Consider the following 19604-nt stretch of genomic DNA (forward strand, 5'->3'; position numbering starts at 1 on the left):
AAAATCCATGAAGAGCACTGAGTCATTCTTGGCTCAAATGGACCAATCATTGTGAAGGAAGACTTGCTGGTCTATATTAAAATCTAGTATACAACATATACCACAATGGGCATTTAGGTGTTAAAACAGACCACTGAGTCATTCTTGGCTCATGGATTGATCTAGTTCACTGGAACCATTTTAAGAAACAAAACTTCTGGATCATATACAATTTGTACATCTGTAGATATAATCATATAACAATCAGCTGGCCCATTTCAAGCATATATCGGCAACTCATCAGCATGTACTCATTTTTCATAGATATACGGTTCAGCTCACCCACTTCACCTCTGGTTCTGGGACTATTCAGCCACCAATCCCCAGACCTACCGGCAGCCCCCAAAAGGCCAGAACAAATATGGACGTTCCATAATCCACACCCAACAGTACGGATAAGTATATACACCTTATACCTAAAGCTATGTATTGGTATCATTATGACCGATACTCGGATACATTTATGTTTTAAAACATTTATGTTTCCATGTATCCATGCGTTTTGGGGTCCATCAATATAGATTGTGTTTAGGGGTGCTGACGGTTCGGTCCGTGGGCTATTTTTGAAACCGAATTGGGGTTACTGGTTTTTGGAAAACCAGTAACCGAAACCGAACCACTGATTGGTTAATCGGTTGACTGATTTGGTTAATCATTGGTTTGGTTTGTGGGTTTTTCGGTTTTTATTTATTTAAACTTTTAATTATAGAAAAATATATAAATATATAATAAAATACTAGAAATATATATTATTATATTTTAAATAATAAATAATATATTATATTATATATATTTATATAATGCATATGAAAATGTAAGAAACTAATAAAATAAGTTGTATAGATACAGGGGTTTATGCTGATATACGGAAGACTCATGGATCACTGCAACACTTAGATTTGTTTGAGTTACCACTGTCCACAGACTCATGGAGTCATGACCAAGTTTTCACGTAACGGTTGAACCGAATGATTCATTGTTTTGCCTTTTTATTTTTTAACAAGTCATTAAGTTGGTGATTATGTTCTCCTTGGTTCAGAAAGGGGAAATTCCAGAGTAGTATCATGTATAGAGGTTGCTGCAATGATCCCCATTTTGACCGTCTCCTTGGCCTTCACCTTCAAAATGTGTCATTTGTGTCATTTTACCAAGGGCAGTGTAAAGAAAATTAGATGCCAAGGGCATTTGTGTCATTTCATATGTTATTAGCGATTTGGAACTAAATCGACAGTTTTCTAGAATATAAGTACCACAATAACACGTTTTGAAGTTTGAGTACTAACTTGCAACAACCCTTGAAGTACGGGAAACTAAAGTTCTGTTTGCTATTATTGCCATTTTGGGCTCAAATGTTTGAGTTCAGATCTCTGCCCCACAACACCCTACAGCAAATTCCTACCGTGTATTGGGAATATCTCCCGATGATAGTATCCGTGATGATGATGTCATCATTGGGAGATGTTCTCAATACACGATGGGGATGTACTGTAGGGCGGAGATGTGATCTCCAAACGTTTATAGACAAGGGCATTTCATGTCAAAACGCATAAACATTTTGACATGATACTTGTTTGATTGATTGGTATTTATGTTGATTATGCATTGAAGAATTGTTTTGAGCAGCATTTTATTTGATCTTTGCATTAAATCCTAAAGCTTTTAAATTTAATGTTTATATTGGTTGTGAAACCACTCTATGAATTTTCATCATCAATTCATCATTCAAGCCTTCTCCCAACTTGATGTGATTTGCTACATAATCCTGTTTCACGAGTTTGTTTGAGTTGGGATTTGCTCCCGCCAAACTTATCCCAATACGCTTCCAACATGATCTGCATCCCACATATTACCATAAAATTGGGATCCATCATGTCTGAGATGTACATACACAAATCATATTGGAATGTTTGTTTTTTGTTAGGAACAAATCCAATATCGTTTGTTTTACTTAATGCCAAGATGCTCATTATTACGAGTTCATATTGGCACCCCATAGTACATCCCAATCGTGTATTGGGAACATCTCTCAATGATAAGTAGTAAGTAGCTGAGATGTGCATGTAGGGTGCTGATGTGATCTCCATTATTACATATGGATACATTAAATGCAGATTTGATGGAGCCTAGATCTCCAACAAGCAAAAACCATGCTCACATGGCATCCAGCTTTGCATTGGGAATATCTCCCATATATATATATTAAATTCATGGTTTTCAAAACCAGACTGGACTGAAAGAACCAGGAACTGGTCAGGTGACCGGTTTCGTTTTTTCCAAAACTGGGATTTTTCAAAAAGCCGTTGATTTTGGTCAGCAAATTGCTGACCCGACGGTTAACCGTTTGAACGGTTTTGACTATTTTTTATTTTATTTTTATTTTTTTGTTAGAATGGGCTGACCGTTCATGTTGAACGGTCCAGCCATTCAACCCGATAACCAGACCCCTGACCAATTCGGTCTCTGGGTCGGTTTTAAAAACCATGGTTAAATTCATGGGGAGATGTTCTCAATGTGTGGCTGGATTGGGTGTGTGTAGAGTTTTTACTTGTGAATTTCATCATGATTTGATGGTTCTAAAACATGAAACTGGGAGAAAAGAACCTTTTTTGTATCAAAGTTCTGGGTATTCAATGAGATCGCATCAGCATCCCACGTACACTGGAAACATCTCCTGTACTTGTCAATGAGAGGAGATCACATCTCTGCCCCACAAACGCCCCACAACACTTCCTGCTGTGTATTAGATGATGATACTCCAATGAGAAATGTTTCCAATATACGGTTGAAATGTACTGTGGGGTATTGTGTGGCACGCCCTGTGGGGCGCCCATGTGAACTAGTATTCAATGGTGTCTCCATCTTTGCTACTATTGGATGCACCAGGATATATATCTCTACGCCAGAAAACTTTGGCTGTAGGAAATAGTCTAGGCTGTTTTGGGAGCCTACAGACGCCTTATCATGAGCAAAGGTAAAAAAAAAAATATTTACAATCAATATTTTTTTAGCTAAAAAGACAAATAAGAACCTGAATTAAATAACGCGTGTTCTTATTTCTTAAATAACGTCTGCTGTTTATCAAATAAATAAATAAATAACGTGTATCATGTGCAAGAGCAGCCTAGGCTATTTTTTTCAGACAGCAAACGTTTTTCCTCTTTCACCACCATGCAGAGCATGGTTTTTAAAACCGATCTGGAGACCGAATCGGTCAGGGGTCTGGTTACCGGGTCAAACAGTTGGTCCATTCTGACAAGAAAATAAAAAAACGGTCAAAACGTTCAAAGGGTTAACCGCCCAGGTCAGCAGTTTGCTGACCAAAATCAACGGTTTTTTGAGAAACCTGGGTTTGGGGAAGAACGAAACTGGTCACCTGATTGGTTCCCGGTTTTTCCGGTCCGACCGTCCAGTCCAGTCTGGATTTGAAAACCATGATGCAGAGTGCTAATTAAGGGATTGTTTGGCTCATAATCAGAATCGGAGTCCAAATCCTTCGGAATCGGACTGATCTATTCCCATAATCTGTTTGGTTCAGACAGGAATCAAAATGAGAATTGAAATCAGCTGGAATGAGATTTCATTTTCAAAGGAGAGGGAGAGAATGGTCATTCCCTCAAATGGGGAATGCCATTCTAACAAGAATAAAAATGAGATTCTGATTCTATTCAACCAAACAGTTGGAATTAGCTGATTCCAGACATTATCGGCCCTAAGAGTGAGGTCGTTGGATTATTTTTTCAATTGAGCGGTCACTGGAGGAAACTTTTTAAGACTGTTTTAATTCAAAACAAAAAAATCAACATATAAACTCCAAATACCTACGTGGAGCTAACATGACAACATTTCAAGTAGATGTGAGGTTGGTATGAGGATCGCTATGTGAGGAGCAAATCCTGATTCCACACTTAGGGCTGGTGTGATATGTTTTTACTGCCTAAACAGCCCCCAAAACAGCTATCAAGTGCAATTAATCTAAACTCCCACCTAGAATCTGGATCTCTAGATCAACAAATGCTGGTCACTAAATACTAGAACCACACATCGGGAACATCTCTATACTTTATTGTAATTCGTGGGGAGATATTATCATACTTTATGTTGCAATCCTTACACAGAACGTACATATTCAGCATTTCTGGTTGACTAGACAACATCAAAGTATCATGTGGCCTCATAGCACGATGAATTAGGCTTCCCCCTTGGGCCTTAACCGGGGTTATGTAGCCTGGCCAGAAAGCCCATTTTGACTCAGCCCAGAAAATTCTGAACAACGGCTTAGGTTTTGTTTCCAAGGCCTGGACCCAAACTTGCATTAAGCCCAAAAATTTACAGCCTATGTATGACAGACCACTTAACGGAAACCCATCCAATGGGCCAATGAGAAAGTCATTAATCCAAACGAAAAAAAAAGAATATTAAAAGAAAATCCTTCAAAATCAGACAACTCAACCTTAGGGATGGCAATAGAGCAGGTTTAGAGAGGGTTTTGTAAACTCTAGACCCTACATTAAAGGTGTCAACAGACCGGTTTTAGATTGGTCCCCGTCCAGTCCAAAATCAATTTGGATGGATTGGACGGATCAATCCGGTCCAAATATTTATTAGATTGGATTGGACCTGGTCCATCCATAATAAATTTATATTCGATTGGGTTGGATTAAGCCAATATCTGGTCCATTGAAATAAGATAAGAATATAGGTGTCAAAGGATCGAGTTTGGATTAAAACCAATCTAAATCAAAACCAATTTGAACAGATTGAACGGTCCAAACATTGAATTGAATTGGTCCAAAATGGTCTAAAATATTCATTGGATTAGTTTAGACCTGGTCCATTTATAATAGACTCACATTGGACTGGATCGGATCGGACCAATTCCAATCCAATTGACACCTCTACTAAATGAAAATCCCAAAACCCGTACCAAATGGGTTGAAAATCCCTAAATCTCCCTCAGGTTTAGGTAACGAATGATCTATAAATGTTAATATTTAGGGTAAAAGGCTTAAACATGCTCTGAATTTTTATAAATTGAGTTAAACATACCTTGAGTTTTGTAAATACTTAAATATATCTTGGGGCTTGTCCCCACTGGACTTAGAACGTACCCTCGTTTCTTCTCCTGTGTCAGAACCTGATTTAATATTCTAAAAATCCCATTTTACCCTTTAAAAATAATAACCTATTTTCAAATAATATATATATTTTTTGTTTTATTTCTGAATTTCTGCAACTGCAACGGTCTTTACAATATACAGCACAGAGGACTTGATCAAGCTGAATCAAGTGGGTGTCAATGGTTGATCCATGGTGTAATAGAGGAACAAAGGACATTGGATCAATTTAGAAAAAAATAAAAGGGCTAGCGGATGGATAACCTAGACAACTTGTTGAGAGGGGGAGGTGGATTAAAATAGGGGACCGGCGGTGGTTGAGGGAAACAGTAAAAATGCTATTCATGGTTGTGGATCAGTATTTTCAAAACCGTACTGGATCGGACGGTTGAACTTGGAGAAATTAGTAACCAATCACCTTTTATCCCAAAATTATTTTTTGGATAAAACCTGTTGATTAGGTTAGTAAACCGTTGACTTGAACGGTCAAACTATTAATTCAGATAATAGTTTTTGGTCATTTTTTTTTAATTTTTTGTCAAAATGAATCATCTATTTGAATCAAATGATCAGATTATTTAACCCGAGAATCAGACCTCGAACGGTTCTTTGTCCAGTCTGATTTTAAAAACTTTGTTGTGGATTGTAGGTTGCAAACAAAAGAGAAGCAAAAGGAGGAAATAGGAAGGAGAAGAGATGGGAGAGAGAAATAGGGGAGAAAGAGAAAAGAGGAGGTTGCAATGAGCTGTTTTGCCACGTCTGTTACGTTGAGCGGAGTATAAATAACATTAAAATGGTGATCAATGACCGCAATGCCACACAAGAATCCCTTCAATTTCATCAACTGTACAATTCATAAACTCTAAGTATTTCCTTTACCTGGCCATAGTCTCACAGACTATGTATGGGAAAGGAGAAACAGTGTGATAGACACTATCTGGGTCTTTTTTTTGTTTCTTCTTTGAAAATTTAAGGTATGTTGAAGGGTAAAAATGTCTTTTTATAGCCACAAGTATATTTAAGGGTCCATTTGCTTAATAGTTAGAATCGGAATTGGAATCAAAATTATTTGGAATTGGAATTGGAATGGTCTATTCCCATAGTCTGTTTGATTCAGACAAAAATGAAAATGAGAATTGAGGCCCCGTTTGGTTCACGGTAATAAGGGTCTTGAATTTTAATTGGAATGGGCTATTCTGGTTCCAACTGCTTGGTTGAGTGGAATCGGGATTTCATTCCCATTCCTGCTGGAATGGCATTCCCCCATTTGAGGGAATGGCCATTCCTTGCCTCTGCTTTGGGAATAAAATCCCATTCCTGTTGATTCCAATTCCCATTCTCATTTTAGTTTGAACCAAACAAACAATGGGAATAAACCATTCCGATTCTGATTTCAAAAGTTTTCGATTCTGATTCCGGATGTGAACCAAATGGGCCTTGAAATCAGTAAGGGTCCGTTTGGCTCATAGTCGGAATCAGAATCTTTTGGAATTGGAATCAACCATTCCCATAGTTTGTTTAGTTTAGACAGGAATGAGAATAGAAATTAAAATCAGCAGGAATGAGATTTCATTCCCAAGGGAGAGGCAGGGAATGGCCATTCCCTCAAATGGGGAATGTCATTCCAGCAGGAATGAGAATGAATGAGATTCCGATTATGCCCAATCAAACAGTTGGAATCGGAATTCCAGACCCCTATTCCTGCAAACCAAATGGACCCTAAGAATGGAATTTCATTCCCAAAGGAGAGACAAAGAGGAATGAGAATAGAATTCCAATTCTGACCAACCAAAGAATTGGAATTGAAATAGCCCATTCCGATTCTGATTCTAAACCCCTATTCCCGCAAATCAAACAGGGGTTTAGAATATAATCTATTTAAAACACGTAATTAAGATATGTTTTAAGTCAATTTAAGAAAACTGATAGCACCCTTTAACCTTTCTTATATTACAAGATTTGCAAACGTTATTGATCCGACATTTTCAAATGGGTGTTCAGTTTCCTTGATTAATTTGAACATTCGACCTTTTCGATCGTAACCATTTATTCAATCAATGACATAAAAGAAAACCCTTTGTCGACTAAGCTGACACCCGTCGTTCACACTCTTCAAATTTCAACCTTTATCAGGTGGTTGATTAATTAAACTTGGTTGAAAGTTAAGGGTTTTTGCATTGGAATTTTTGGTAAAAAATGAAGCTTTTCATACTTACTTTTGTTGGTTAATCATCAACTAACGAAGAAATAAAGAAAGACCGAGTTTAAGAATTATTTTGTGTGTATGGGAGAGAGAATGCAGTCGTGAGGAACCCGATTGAAATCTGTACATGTTTACAGTTTAAAAGATGTAATCTTAGTTCAACGCACGATGTAGAGGTAGTAAATAAACAAATGAAGTTAGGTGGTTGAGACTTGAGAGGAAGAAAAGGAGTCTTTGGTAACTACTGATTGACAGAAATGGTCGTCGGAGTAGAAACAGAGATTAAAGAAGGATGATTTATTTATTTTTATTAAGTAGAATGTGGGGCTTGTTTAAACTAACCACCCAGAGACGGAATACGAATCATATTCACGCCATGAGAGATGAGTAGGTTGAACCGTTGAATACGAAAAGGTTTTTCTCGAAACTAACCACCCAGAGATAGAATACGAATCATATTCACGCCATGAGAGATGAGTAGGTTGAACACGAAAAGGCAGCAAGATTTCAAAGAACAAATTAATTAAATTAAAATAATTATCGTTTTAGCTCTAGAGTCTTAAAAAGCTGAGAGCTTCTAAATCTATTAGGGCTGCAAATTAAATGGTATCTAATTGTTCAAATTCGAATTTGATTCGATATGTTGATAATTGAATCAAATGTGGATTCACCCTTATTCGATCTGTTTGTATTTTCACTAAGTTGTTATATGTTCAAGTTTCATACGGATAATCTTCCATTCATTTTGTTCATAAATAAATAAAATATTAAAATCATCTTTATTCATTTTATTAATAATATATAACATTTAAGTCATTTTAGTCTAGTTTATTTATATTATTTAATATCTGATTATTGTCCAAATTCGATTAAAATCCATGATATATTTAATAGGTATGATATGATTCAATTTTGAATACAAATAAATCAAAATTTGATCTACCTATATTCGATTCGATTCAATTTATTTGCAGCCCTAAAATCTAAGTGCGTGGCAATGCAGCAATTTTTAACCCAATCTGCTAAACCCGCCCAACCCACCTATTTATTAGCGGGTTAGGTCATAACTTTTAATATTGGGTTCTTAGTGGGTGGGTCAATCCAATAACAAGATTTTAAATGGGTTGGGCTGGTTGGGTCAAGGGTGTCCAACGGATATTCATCAATTAAGATTCTAGTATTTCATCATTTGTTTATATCTTGGAGAGAAATCTCGACAAAATTTTCTTCCTCTACCAACCGCAAATCTCCTCCTCTACAACTCTGAAATTTGAAGCTGACAAGTCTCCTCCTCTACTAATCTTTCTCTCTTTGGACCAAAACCCTAATATAATGGTAGTTAGAGGTGTAAAACAGGTAATGTTGGGCCCGTGTTGCCCCCCCTCCCCCCCCTCCCCCCAGGGATAACTTGGGGGGTCGGCCCACGGCCTAGGCCCGTACAGGCCCGTGCCGTACCATGTCGCGGGTCAGGCTGGCGAATGGGCCAAGCCTTGGGCCAAGTCCGGCTGTGCATTGAACCAAAGCTATTTATTTAAAATTTGACAAAAACATCAAATTTTAATTTTATATGAATTTTGATGGATAAAATTGCTTCTATATACAATAATTAAATAAATTAGTATAATAAAATTTAAAAAATTATTTATTTTATGATATATTATATACTAAATATTATTATCTAATTATAATTTATATAATATTAAATAAATATATATAAAATATATAAATAATATATATGGGTCATGTTGGGCCGTGCCAGCCTGGCCCTCAGTCGTACCGTACCGGCTCAGCCCGTGGACCTAAAACCCCATAACTAGCACGATCCACATGATCGTGTCGGGCCAGTCCAAATTAATTCCGTGCCACAAGCAACATGACCCGTTTTAGACCTCTAATGGCAACAGTATCAATTCAGAAGAAGATCGATTGTTGGAGGAAGAGAAACCATCGCTTGAGTTAGGGTTTGCTTCTGTTCAACTATTTTTTTGAGGGAAAAAGTTCATTGGAATCTAGAATCAATAGAATTAAGGTGTGTGTGCAATGGGGCTACTGTTATTGTTTGCTAGATGTCTAAATGACAAGTATCCTTATATACGATGAGAGGCATTTTGCCCAACAGTGGTTTTTCTACAAATTTTTGTAATTTTTCCAGTAGCTATTTATATTGTCTGTAATTTCTAATTTATTTCTTCACTCTCTATGGTTTTCTATATCATTCTCAAATTTCTGTTATTTTTTTTTGCAATTTTTAGTTTTTCTTTGTTTTTTGTAATTTCTGTTATTTTTCTTATTTTTCTATGTTTTCCTATAATTTTTATTATATAATTATGCAATTTCATTTTTTTTAATTTTCTGTTTTTTCAAATTTTATGAATTTTTGTTTGATTTCTATTTTATTTCCTGCAATTTCTATTATTTTTGTGTATTTTCATTATTTTATCTAAATGGGTTGGGTTCAAGTGAGTTTGGATTTAACCCAACCCATTTAATTCTATCTAATTGAGTCTTTAATGGGTTGGTGGGTTAGACGGATTGGATCGAAACTCAACCCAAACCCAAACCCAACCCAACCCGCCCAATTTGTAAACACAGATTGGGACCTTCCATCATCTCTTATTATTCATTAAGTTGAAAATATGGAGGAGGGTTATCAAATGCAGCATTCCGTGCATGAAGGTAGCAAGCGTTCTTTGGTGGATTAACAAATCAGTTTCTTCTCAAGAGACTATTGGCATCCACTAAGGAGGTGCATCCTCTTTTAACAAGTTTTTACAAGTTGGAGAGCCTTCATTTGCATTGGTGTAAATGAATGGATGGGAATGAAAATAGGTATGGCATAAAGTTTGTCAGTGTTTTCAACATATCATTGACTTGGCCAATTTAACCATTCAAATCTTCACTGGGTTTTGATTTAGGGTCTGATTCTCATAAATCCTGATATTTGGTAAAAGATATTGACTTGGTAAAAAACTGTCTAATTTGGACAGTTGAATCATTGATCTGTTCGACTTGGTCACCGTTCATGGGTTGCCCAATCAATGTATGTGTACACTTCAAAGGCCATAACTTTGTGCTTGGTTGTCCTTGTCCAATTGAGGTGCTTTTTGTTTTTTGTTTTATTTATTTTGGGTAACATTTTGAGATCTATGCATTCTAAAGCACTGAACCTTGCTAATTTCCCCCAAGAACCTTTTTTTTTAATCGAATCACAAATTTTAATATTTTTTTATAAAAACTTGAAAACTTAAATAAAAATATAAATTAAACATAAAATAACATATATTATATCTAAAAAAAAATTACTCTTTTATTAATAAAATACATATTAATTCATCCATCCATCTATCCATACATACATACATATATATATATATATGTAATGAAAAGTGCTGATGTGTCACATTTTAAACTATTTGATTCAGACTACCGATCTGGTGACCTGTGACCTAGAAGCAAAAGCGGTTGGGCCTCCAGGTCATTTTTTAAAATATTGAAATTTGATTTACTTTTGCTTCTGACTTTATATTATTTATTTATGAAAAATAAAATAGGGAGTAAAATAATATAATTCCCATTCCATTCCATCAATGGAGGTAGAATAGCTATTTGTTGGGAGTGAAGCAAGATATCGTATTCACGTTGTCCGCAATTTATATGAAAGAAAATTCAGGTAGGAAGAAAATGGTGCAAATTTTGCATCACTGTCGCAAATCGATGGAGGCTTAAGAATAATGGCTATATGAAATTATTTCCTGATTTGTAGATGCATCCGTAGATGCTACAGAACAGAACTAAGAATTAATATAGAATGAATTATAGTTTTATTATACGTCATACATATGCATAGAGACAAAATAACATCACACTAATTAATAACTCAAAAATGAACATCAAATATAGCTGTGTACTCTGTATACTCACGTAATCGTCAAAGAATGGAATACATGTATATTCAACTGTTAACTAATAATTCATAGAAACTGCCATATTCAATTAACTGTATGTATCAATCAGTTGCGTCGATCTCTTGTCAAATCCTGGGGCCGATAGAGATGGATTTCTCTATTGTTGAGAGGTTGTAAGGGTCTTGCATTCTGTTCCGCATACTGCAAAAAAGAAAGCACATCAATTGTGATCGATACTGTCATTGACCCAGGTGGTCAAGCTTGAGCTTGAGCTCGATCCCATGCACAGAACAGGTAATCAGGATTAATTATCAAACAGTTGGTGCTCAACCTGCAGGGGAAAGAAAGAAAAGAAAAGGGAAGAAAAACAATGAACTTACATCATGAACTGCGTCTCTCAGTGCCTTCACTTGGTCTTTGGAAACGGTTCTCACCTGAAACACCCAATCAGGTTTATGTATATATGAAAATCATCATCACACAATTAATTAGGTGATGAAATTGATTACAATTAATATTGGAACTTGGGAGAGGAAGACAGACCGACCTTGGTGTTGATGGTCCAAATGACACCTTGGGTGCATGGAGGAACAGTAAGAGAGCCCATGTATCTATAATACTTCCTGCTTCCTATCTTTATGTGTCTTGGGTCTACCACTCCCACTCCCACCTCATTTTTGCTATCAGCTATAGACCATATTCCCTTCTTCAGCTGCATGTCCATTCATTCATTCATTCATTCATCCATATATATATATATATATAACTGTTTAGAGAGAGAGGTAATTAAGTAATAAATTAATAATTCAGTTAATTTGGAGCTTAATTAATTTTACCTCAGAGAGGAAGTCATCAGGCCGGCCAATCTTGTAAAGGATTGCAACCACAGCGGTCTGGTTGGCTGTTGTGTTATCAGGGGAGACATGAACCATGTGCAGCTCTAGGTCAAACCTGAGAGGGATGATGGATGTATGAATTTAATATATATAAGAAAAGAAGGATTAAATTAAAGGAAGAGACTAGAGAGTAAGTGGAGAATAGAATTAATAATCACCTCTTGCCATTGAGGGTGTGCTCAGAAGGTGAATGCCAGTGGCATTGCTCAAGCACATAATCTTTACCATTTATGTTTATAGATCCAGCACCCTCTCCCCATTCAAGCTGCATCATCCACCCATCTCTAACAGTCAGACTCACCCCAAAAAGCATAACTTTATTTTCCTCCATTTGAGAATTGAGAGTGATTATTTTTAAGCATTTATTGGAAATTAAAAGTGCTTATTTTAGGCCAGGATCACATCAAATAGCACTTATATGTGTATGTTCAGAAAATAAGTTAAAAAAAGCACTTTTTCAGGAAATGAGCCCATCTAGAATTATCTCAAAATTTTTGAAAAAGCAGTTGTTGAATTTCTTGCCTGTCTTGACCCACAACGTACTTTCAAAATTCTTATACCACACTAATTAGTAATTACTGTTTGAAAAAAAAGAGTTTTTTTTTACCAAACACTCATAAGTGCTTATTAAGATAAGCACTTATTTATCCAACAAAAACACTACAGGCAAACGGGGCTGAGTCTGTCATACGATTCTTCGTCAGTGGTCTCTTCCGTCCGCCTGGATTTGACCCCAAGCGTCCAACATAGCATCCTCTATGACCAGACCAGAGTAAGATGCGAGGTTATCTTGGTTGGACTTTTAGACCAGAGCCCAGGCACTGGATTTTTCTCTGTAGTAGTAGTAGCAGTAGTTGAAACTGGTTCAACTACCCACATTAGGTGCAGCAAATGCTCCCATAAAGGGTATAGGTTTACTCAGAACTCAGAAGATCGGATACTGGAAGCTGTCTCTTACTGGAGAGAGAGAGAGAGAGAGAGCACTACACAGATTAAAGTAGATAATCCTCAGAATTGAAACAATATAATTGATTAATATCCACCTGAAAGCCAAATAGAACTAGTGAAATTTCTCGTGCTTACCTCAATATCATGGCCCCTATTCTTGAGGGTGGCATTTGAAGGCTTGTAGCTTCTCTTGAGTCTCCCTAATCCTGGCACCAGTTGCACCCGTTCATTCAACAGATCGATTGGGGATTGCATGTCTCCATTGTTACAGGCCGCCCATTCTTCATGCAGCTCTCCCCAGTGATCAGGTCCCTTCGCACTCCCTTCCAAATAATCAAACTCTCTTTCATCCTCTGCACCATGAAAAGCACCGATCGAGTTAGTTTCCTGTCTTCATATATATATTCCCGTACTTGAAAAAACAAACAAATCATCAGAGAGACTTAATTTGTTATTACCAACTTCATGAAAGGTGGCTGCTTCTGTATTGAAGATGAGAAGCAGTAGACACACAAGGCCAAAAGTAGACATGGGTTTGCTTGGACTCTTCATGTTTCACAGACGAGGACTCGCCGGAGAAAGTACAGTGACAGTTAGGTCGTTCACAAGTATATATCTAGCTAGACCTATATATGATGGAAATGCTGGAGTACTGGAAGGAAAACACCACCGATTGTTCCTTTTATATACAATATATGCGACTTAATTGCCAGGAGAAAGAGATCTCGACCTAGTAGGAGAAAAGCCATGACAATTTCTTGCAAGTTTCGTGGATTAATTCAACAACCATTACATCTGAACCCAAGACTAAAAATCAAAGGAACGTGGAACGTGATAAAAAAATGCCAAAAAATAAACAATAGTAGATAGTTAGATACAGACGACACAGATGGGCTACAGCACAGCGAGTCTTGATCCCACCGACCTCATAAATTAATTAGAGAAATTAGGAACCACGCAATTGGCTGACGACTATAATCTATATATGTAAATTATATTTGTCATTGAATTATTCATGTTCCAGACCAAGAGTCCTCACAATGAAATTGCAATCGTCTTTGTGTTCGTTAGATGGGCCTGATGAGGGCGGATTTGGCCTTCTAATGACATTATGACACTTGGTACCCTCTTGAAAAATAGACAGTTCGCTACATGCAGCTCACTACAGGCAGGTCGCCACTAGGTAGTTCGCTACAGGCAGTTCACCACTATGTAGCTTGCCATTGGGCAGCTCGCCACTGGGCAGCTTGCCACAGGCAGCTTACGCTCATGTAGCCTAACACCTCAGAAAAACTAGGTGACACCCGAGACCACTTTGACAACAACTTCCCTTTGCTAAGTTGATGGTGTCCCACCAGGCGGCCTGGCCCTAGCACGACCTGGCCGTGGCACGAGTTGGCAGCCTGGCCCTAGTGCGACCTGGCCCTGGCACGAGCTGGCAGACTAGCTCTGGCGCGAACTCGCCCTGGCACGAGTTGGCAGCCTGGCCCAGGCACGACCTGGCGGCCTGACATAGGCGCCAACCTGACAACCTCGAGGAACTCACCACTGTACCCCGCATTTTACGGGATTGTGACTTGTAACGACTATATTAGCTCACCAACTCCCCGTTCTGACGGGAAGGGACAATATTACTGTTTGACGGCATTTCATCCACCTAACACGCAACAAGTCCCATCGCAGTGGGAATTCAAGAATTGCTCCACCTAACCAATGAGGACACTAGTATATAAAGACATCTCCCCTCAGGGGCGAAGAGAGAGGCAAATGCTAAGAGGCTAAGATGTAAAAAGGGATGGTAATCTCTGCTCTCTAGCTCTCTCATTCTCTAATATCATCTACTCTCTAGCTCTCTCATTCTCTTATATCATCTGCTCTCTAGCTCTTTACTACTATACTATGCTAACTTAGCCATCGGAGTGTCCCCGTCGGGTAAGCCACCCCCGGGTCCTCTGACATTTGGTTCCTTCTAGGCATCTAAAAGAGCAACAAAGCTCATCAAGGTAGCTCACCTCCAAGTAGCTCATCAAGGTAGCTCACCTCCAAGTAGCTCATCAAGGTAGCTCACCTCCAAGCAGCTCATCAAGATAGCTCACCACCAGGCAGCTCATCAAGGTAGCTCACCACCAAGCAGTTCGCCACCAGGCAGCTCAGCACTAGGCAGTTCGCCGCCAGGTAGCTCACCAACAGGTAGCTTACCACCAGGCAACTCAGCACTAGGCAGTTCGCCGCCAGGTAGCTCACCACCAGGCAGCTCATCACCAGGGGGCTCCACTTCAGCCTCTGAGTCACCAACCACATGGGAGTAGACGAGTTGACGAGGTACTTAGCCAAAAAATTGATACATCACGAAAAAATTGATACGTGACCAGACACGGTTACATCATTTGGCGCCTTCTTTGGGAATACGCTACAAAAAGCTAACTTCTCATCCTACAAAAAGCTAAGTTCTTATCTTACAGAAAGCTAAGTCCTCTTCTCCCAGAAAGCTAAGTCCTCACCTTGTTAGAAACTAAAGCTCCCGCTTTATAGTTTCCTTTTTTTTTATGAACTCAAAGAAATTGAAGCTCTTGCATTTTGAGGCGGAGCCAGCACAATCATAGCTCTAAGGCACCCCCCCAAACGGCCTGGCATGGCTTGCACGTGACTTGGCGCGGCCTGGCAGCCTGGCACTGGTGCCGACATGGTGCGACCTGGCAGGTGCACCGATATGGCGCAATCTGGCACGGGCGCCAACATGGCGGCTTGGCCTAGGTGCGAACTTGCGAACTGAAAAGGCACCAGCCTCAGAAAAAAGTAAGCAAGCTCTAACTCTCAGATTGTGATTTCTAGCTCGCAGTCTACTATGAGAATACTAACTTAGCCATCGGAGTGACCTCACCGGGTTAGCCACCCTGGGTCCTCTGACACTTAGTTCCTTGCAGGTCTCTAAAGGGAAATGGAGCTCATCAATCTAGTTCGGCACCTCATAGGTAGAGACGTCAGCGCTACAACAAGACCCAGTCGCCTATTCGGCATGGGCAAAGTTCAGGAGTGAACCATGAGTCGCTCCCAAAGCCTTAGGGCCAATACTGCTGAAAGACCCAGTCGTCTCTACGGCGTGGGCAACATTGCTGCTGAAAGACCAGTTGCCTCTTCGGCATGGGCAAAATTCAGGAGTGGACCATGAGTTGCTCCCAAAGCCTAAGGGCCAATACTGCTGAAAGACCCAGTCGCCTCTACGGCATGGGCAACACTACTGCTTAAGACCCAGTCCCCTCTACGACATTGGCAACACTACTGCACAAGAGCCAACCACCTCGTTGGCATGGTCAAAGCCAACAAGAGTTGACTATAAGTCGCTCCCAGATCCTAAGGGCAAAAGTACCGAACTGGCAGAGACTTCAACACCTTATGGGCAGCTCGCTTCCAACTAGCTCCTAGAGCCTAAGAAACTGAATCAACGCTTACGAGCTCGTCGAATTATGGGCCAAAAGGAGAAATCTATTCCCTTCGCCGAGTTACTTTTAGCTCGGGAGTGGGGGGAAAATGATGAGGGAGGATTTGGCCCTCCAATGACATTATGACACCTAGAAGCCTCTTGACAATTAGGCAGTTCGCTACATGCAGCTCGCTACAGGCAACTCGCCATTAAGCGGCTCGCCACAGGTAGCTTGCCACTAGGCAGTTCGCTACAGGCAGCTCGCCACAGGCAGCTTGCTACAGGCAGCTCGCCACAGGCAGCTCGCCCTCATGTAGCCTGGCACCTTAAGACAAATAGGTGACACCCGGGACCACTTTGACAACAACTTGCCTTTGCTAAGTTGATGGTGTCCCACCAGGCGGCCTGGCCCTGGCGCTACCTGGCCCTTGCACGAGCTGGCGGCCTGGCCTAGGCGCGACCTAGCGGTCTGACACAGGCGCCAACCTGACAACCTCGAGGAGCTCACCACCGTACCCTGCATTTTACGAGATTGTGACTTGTAACATCTATATTAGCTCACCAACTCCCCGTTCTGACGGGAAGGGACAATATTACTGTTTGACGGCATTTCATCCACCTAACATGCAACAAGTCCCATCGCAGCGGGAATCCAGAAACTGCTCCACCTAACCCATGAGGACACCAGTATATAAAGACTTCACCCCCTAGGGGCGAAGAGAGAGGCAAATGCTAAGATGCTAAGAGGCTAAGATGTAAAAAGGGATGGTAATCTCTGATCTCTAGCTCTCTAGCTTTTTACTACTATACTGTGCTAACTTAGCCATCGGAGTGTCCCCGTCGGGTAAGCCACCCCCGGGTCCTCTGACATCTGGTTCCTTGCAGGCCTCTAAAAGAGCAACAAAGCTCATCAAGGTAGATCACCTCCAAGCAGCTCATCAAGGTAGCTCACCTCCAAGCAGCTCATCAAGGTAACTCACCACTAGGCAGCTCATCAAGATAGCTCACCACCAAGCAGTTCTCCACTAGGTAGCTCGCCACCAGGCAGCTCAGCACTAGGCAGTTTTCCACCAGGTAGCTGACCTCCAAGCAGCTCATCAAAGTAGCTGACCTCCAAGCAGCTCATCAAGGTAGCTCACCACCAGGCATCTAATCAAGGTAGATCACCACCAAGCAGTTCGCCATTAGGCAGCTCAGCACTAGGTAGTTTGCCACCAGGGAGCTCCACTTCAGCCTCTGAGTCACCAACCACATGGGAGCAGACGGGATGACGAGGTACTTAGCCAAAAAATTGATACGTGGCCAGACACGGTTACATCATGCCCCTCGTGAAAGGCTATGTTAAATGAGTTCAAATCAGCCCTCTACAACATCCCACAGCACATCCACGCCATGCCATGTATTGGTAACATTTCTCAATGATTACATCATTATTTTTGTTATTATCATTGGAAGATGTTTTCTATATACGGCCGGGATGTGCTGTGGAACATTGTGGAGGACAATCTTGTGGGGGGCTGATTTGATCTTATATTAACTGGCTAGGTTGGGGGTGGAGCCGAGCTGAATGGTAGATTCTTTAAGTTTAACTCAGTGGAAAATCAAGAGACTTAAATTTGGGTTTGAACTCGATTTGAGATAGAAATATTAGTTCGAATTTGGCATGACTCAAAATCTCATATATTTGAGTTGGGCTCAGCTCGAAATAGATAGTGAACCTAGTCCACTTAAACTTAAATTTGGTTTCAAACTCAATCCCAAACTATAAATATTAGCTGGAATTTGGCTCGACTAAAAAACTCGATCATATTTTTGAGTTCAGCTCAATATTTGCCCGGTTTGTCTAACAAAAATATAAAAACAAATTAAAATTTCCTACTCTGATTATCAAACTAAGAAGAATAATTAACTTATAATTAACATTTAAAATCATAAAATATACAAAAAAAAGCATGTTCAACTCAAAACTTCTAAGTTCAATTAGGCTCAACAGTTAATCAAGCCTATATATTGGACGCGGACTCTGTTCGAAGCTTGATTTAGACCGAATCAAATTAAACTTTTTACTAGTCAAATTCAAATGGCTCACAGGTAATTTGCTTCGGATCCACCCCTATTACTAGCTAATTAACCAGATTAATCTTTCATAGACCGAGTTAATAACAATTATGTGAGGCCAATGAATGCAAAGAAAAGTTAAGTTTTCATAGAGCGAGCTCCGTCTATGAAATCTATTCTGGCAAGCTAACCAAGTTTGTCTTCCACAGTAATGTTCAAAGTTGGTAGATTAGATCTGGTCCATAATGGCTTCAATTGGAAATTCGCTTGTATTTTTTGGTTTGATGCCATCACTTCGTGGTAAGGTGTTTAGTGTTGTGATGTCATTACTTTGGACATTTTCGTACCTTTGTTAAAAGATTTTAATCAAAAGATCTGCAAGAATAAGATGTCCCAATGTAGGGATGCAACGTAGCGTGAGGTTGGTATGGGGCGTATTCTGTGTGGAGTAAATCCGATTTCGTGCAAAAGAAGAGAAACAAAAAAGAGAAATAGACGAGTTGAAGAGTTTTTTTGGTAAGAAGAAATTAAAAAGTCCATATGGCTCATGACCGTGAATTAGACAATTGCCACGTGCATATCCGTTAGTGGTGTATGTAGTCTGTACAACAAACCGAAATTAGGTTAAGTGTTTATCTAAAAGGATTTGCCAATTTTCATAAATATGAGCACCAATAATATGGATGGCATGGTCAACAAGCTTCTTTTATATATATATATATATATATATATATATATATATATATATATATATTATATGCACCGACTCGGTCCTAAGTTCCTAACTCCTAACCCAACCAGTTGATGACAGACAGATGCTGCAGATTGATAACAGCTGAAGTGGATGAACTGTACAATTTATTGATTTGTTTTTAATGAATAAGGTTATCACAGAGGTCGCAAATCGCTTGATATGAAGTTGGACCGATCACAATACCATCGAATATATGTTTTGTTTTTTATTAATTATTTTATGCATTGGAAGATATAGTAATAAGTCAATTGGTTCAGCCGCTTCAG

The 19604-nt window shown here is 39.3% G+C and overlaps 1 protein-coding gene across 1 annotated transcript; it reads right to left on the reverse strand.

The window, feature by feature from the left end:
* Window positions 1-11154: 11154 nt before the first annotated feature.
* On the reverse strand, window positions 11155-13807 carry LOC148870929 (alpha carbonic anhydrase 7-like). The gene is made up of 7 exons (XM_088972479.1): window positions 13564-13807; window positions 13241-13458; window positions 12316-12422; window positions 12098-12212; window positions 11809-11973; window positions 11642-11695; window positions 11155-11462 (listed from the first exon to the last, which is right to left on the reverse strand). The coding sequence occupies exons 1-7, from the start codon at window positions 13655-13657 to the stop codon at window positions 11367-11369; spliced, it is 849 nt and encodes a 282-aa protein (XP_088828605.1). The 5' UTR covers window positions 13658-13807; the 3' UTR covers window positions 11155-11366.
* Window positions 13808-19604: the final 5797 nt, after the last annotated feature.

The sequence above is a fragment of the Nelumbo lutea genome, chromosome 2 (genome assembly GCF_056320005.1).
Source record: "Nelumbo lutea isolate HS-2025 chromosome 2, American lotus-T2T, whole genome shotgun sequence".
Lineage (NCBI taxonomy): Eukaryota > Viridiplantae > Streptophyta > Magnoliopsida > Proteales > Nelumbonaceae > Nelumbo > Nelumbo lutea.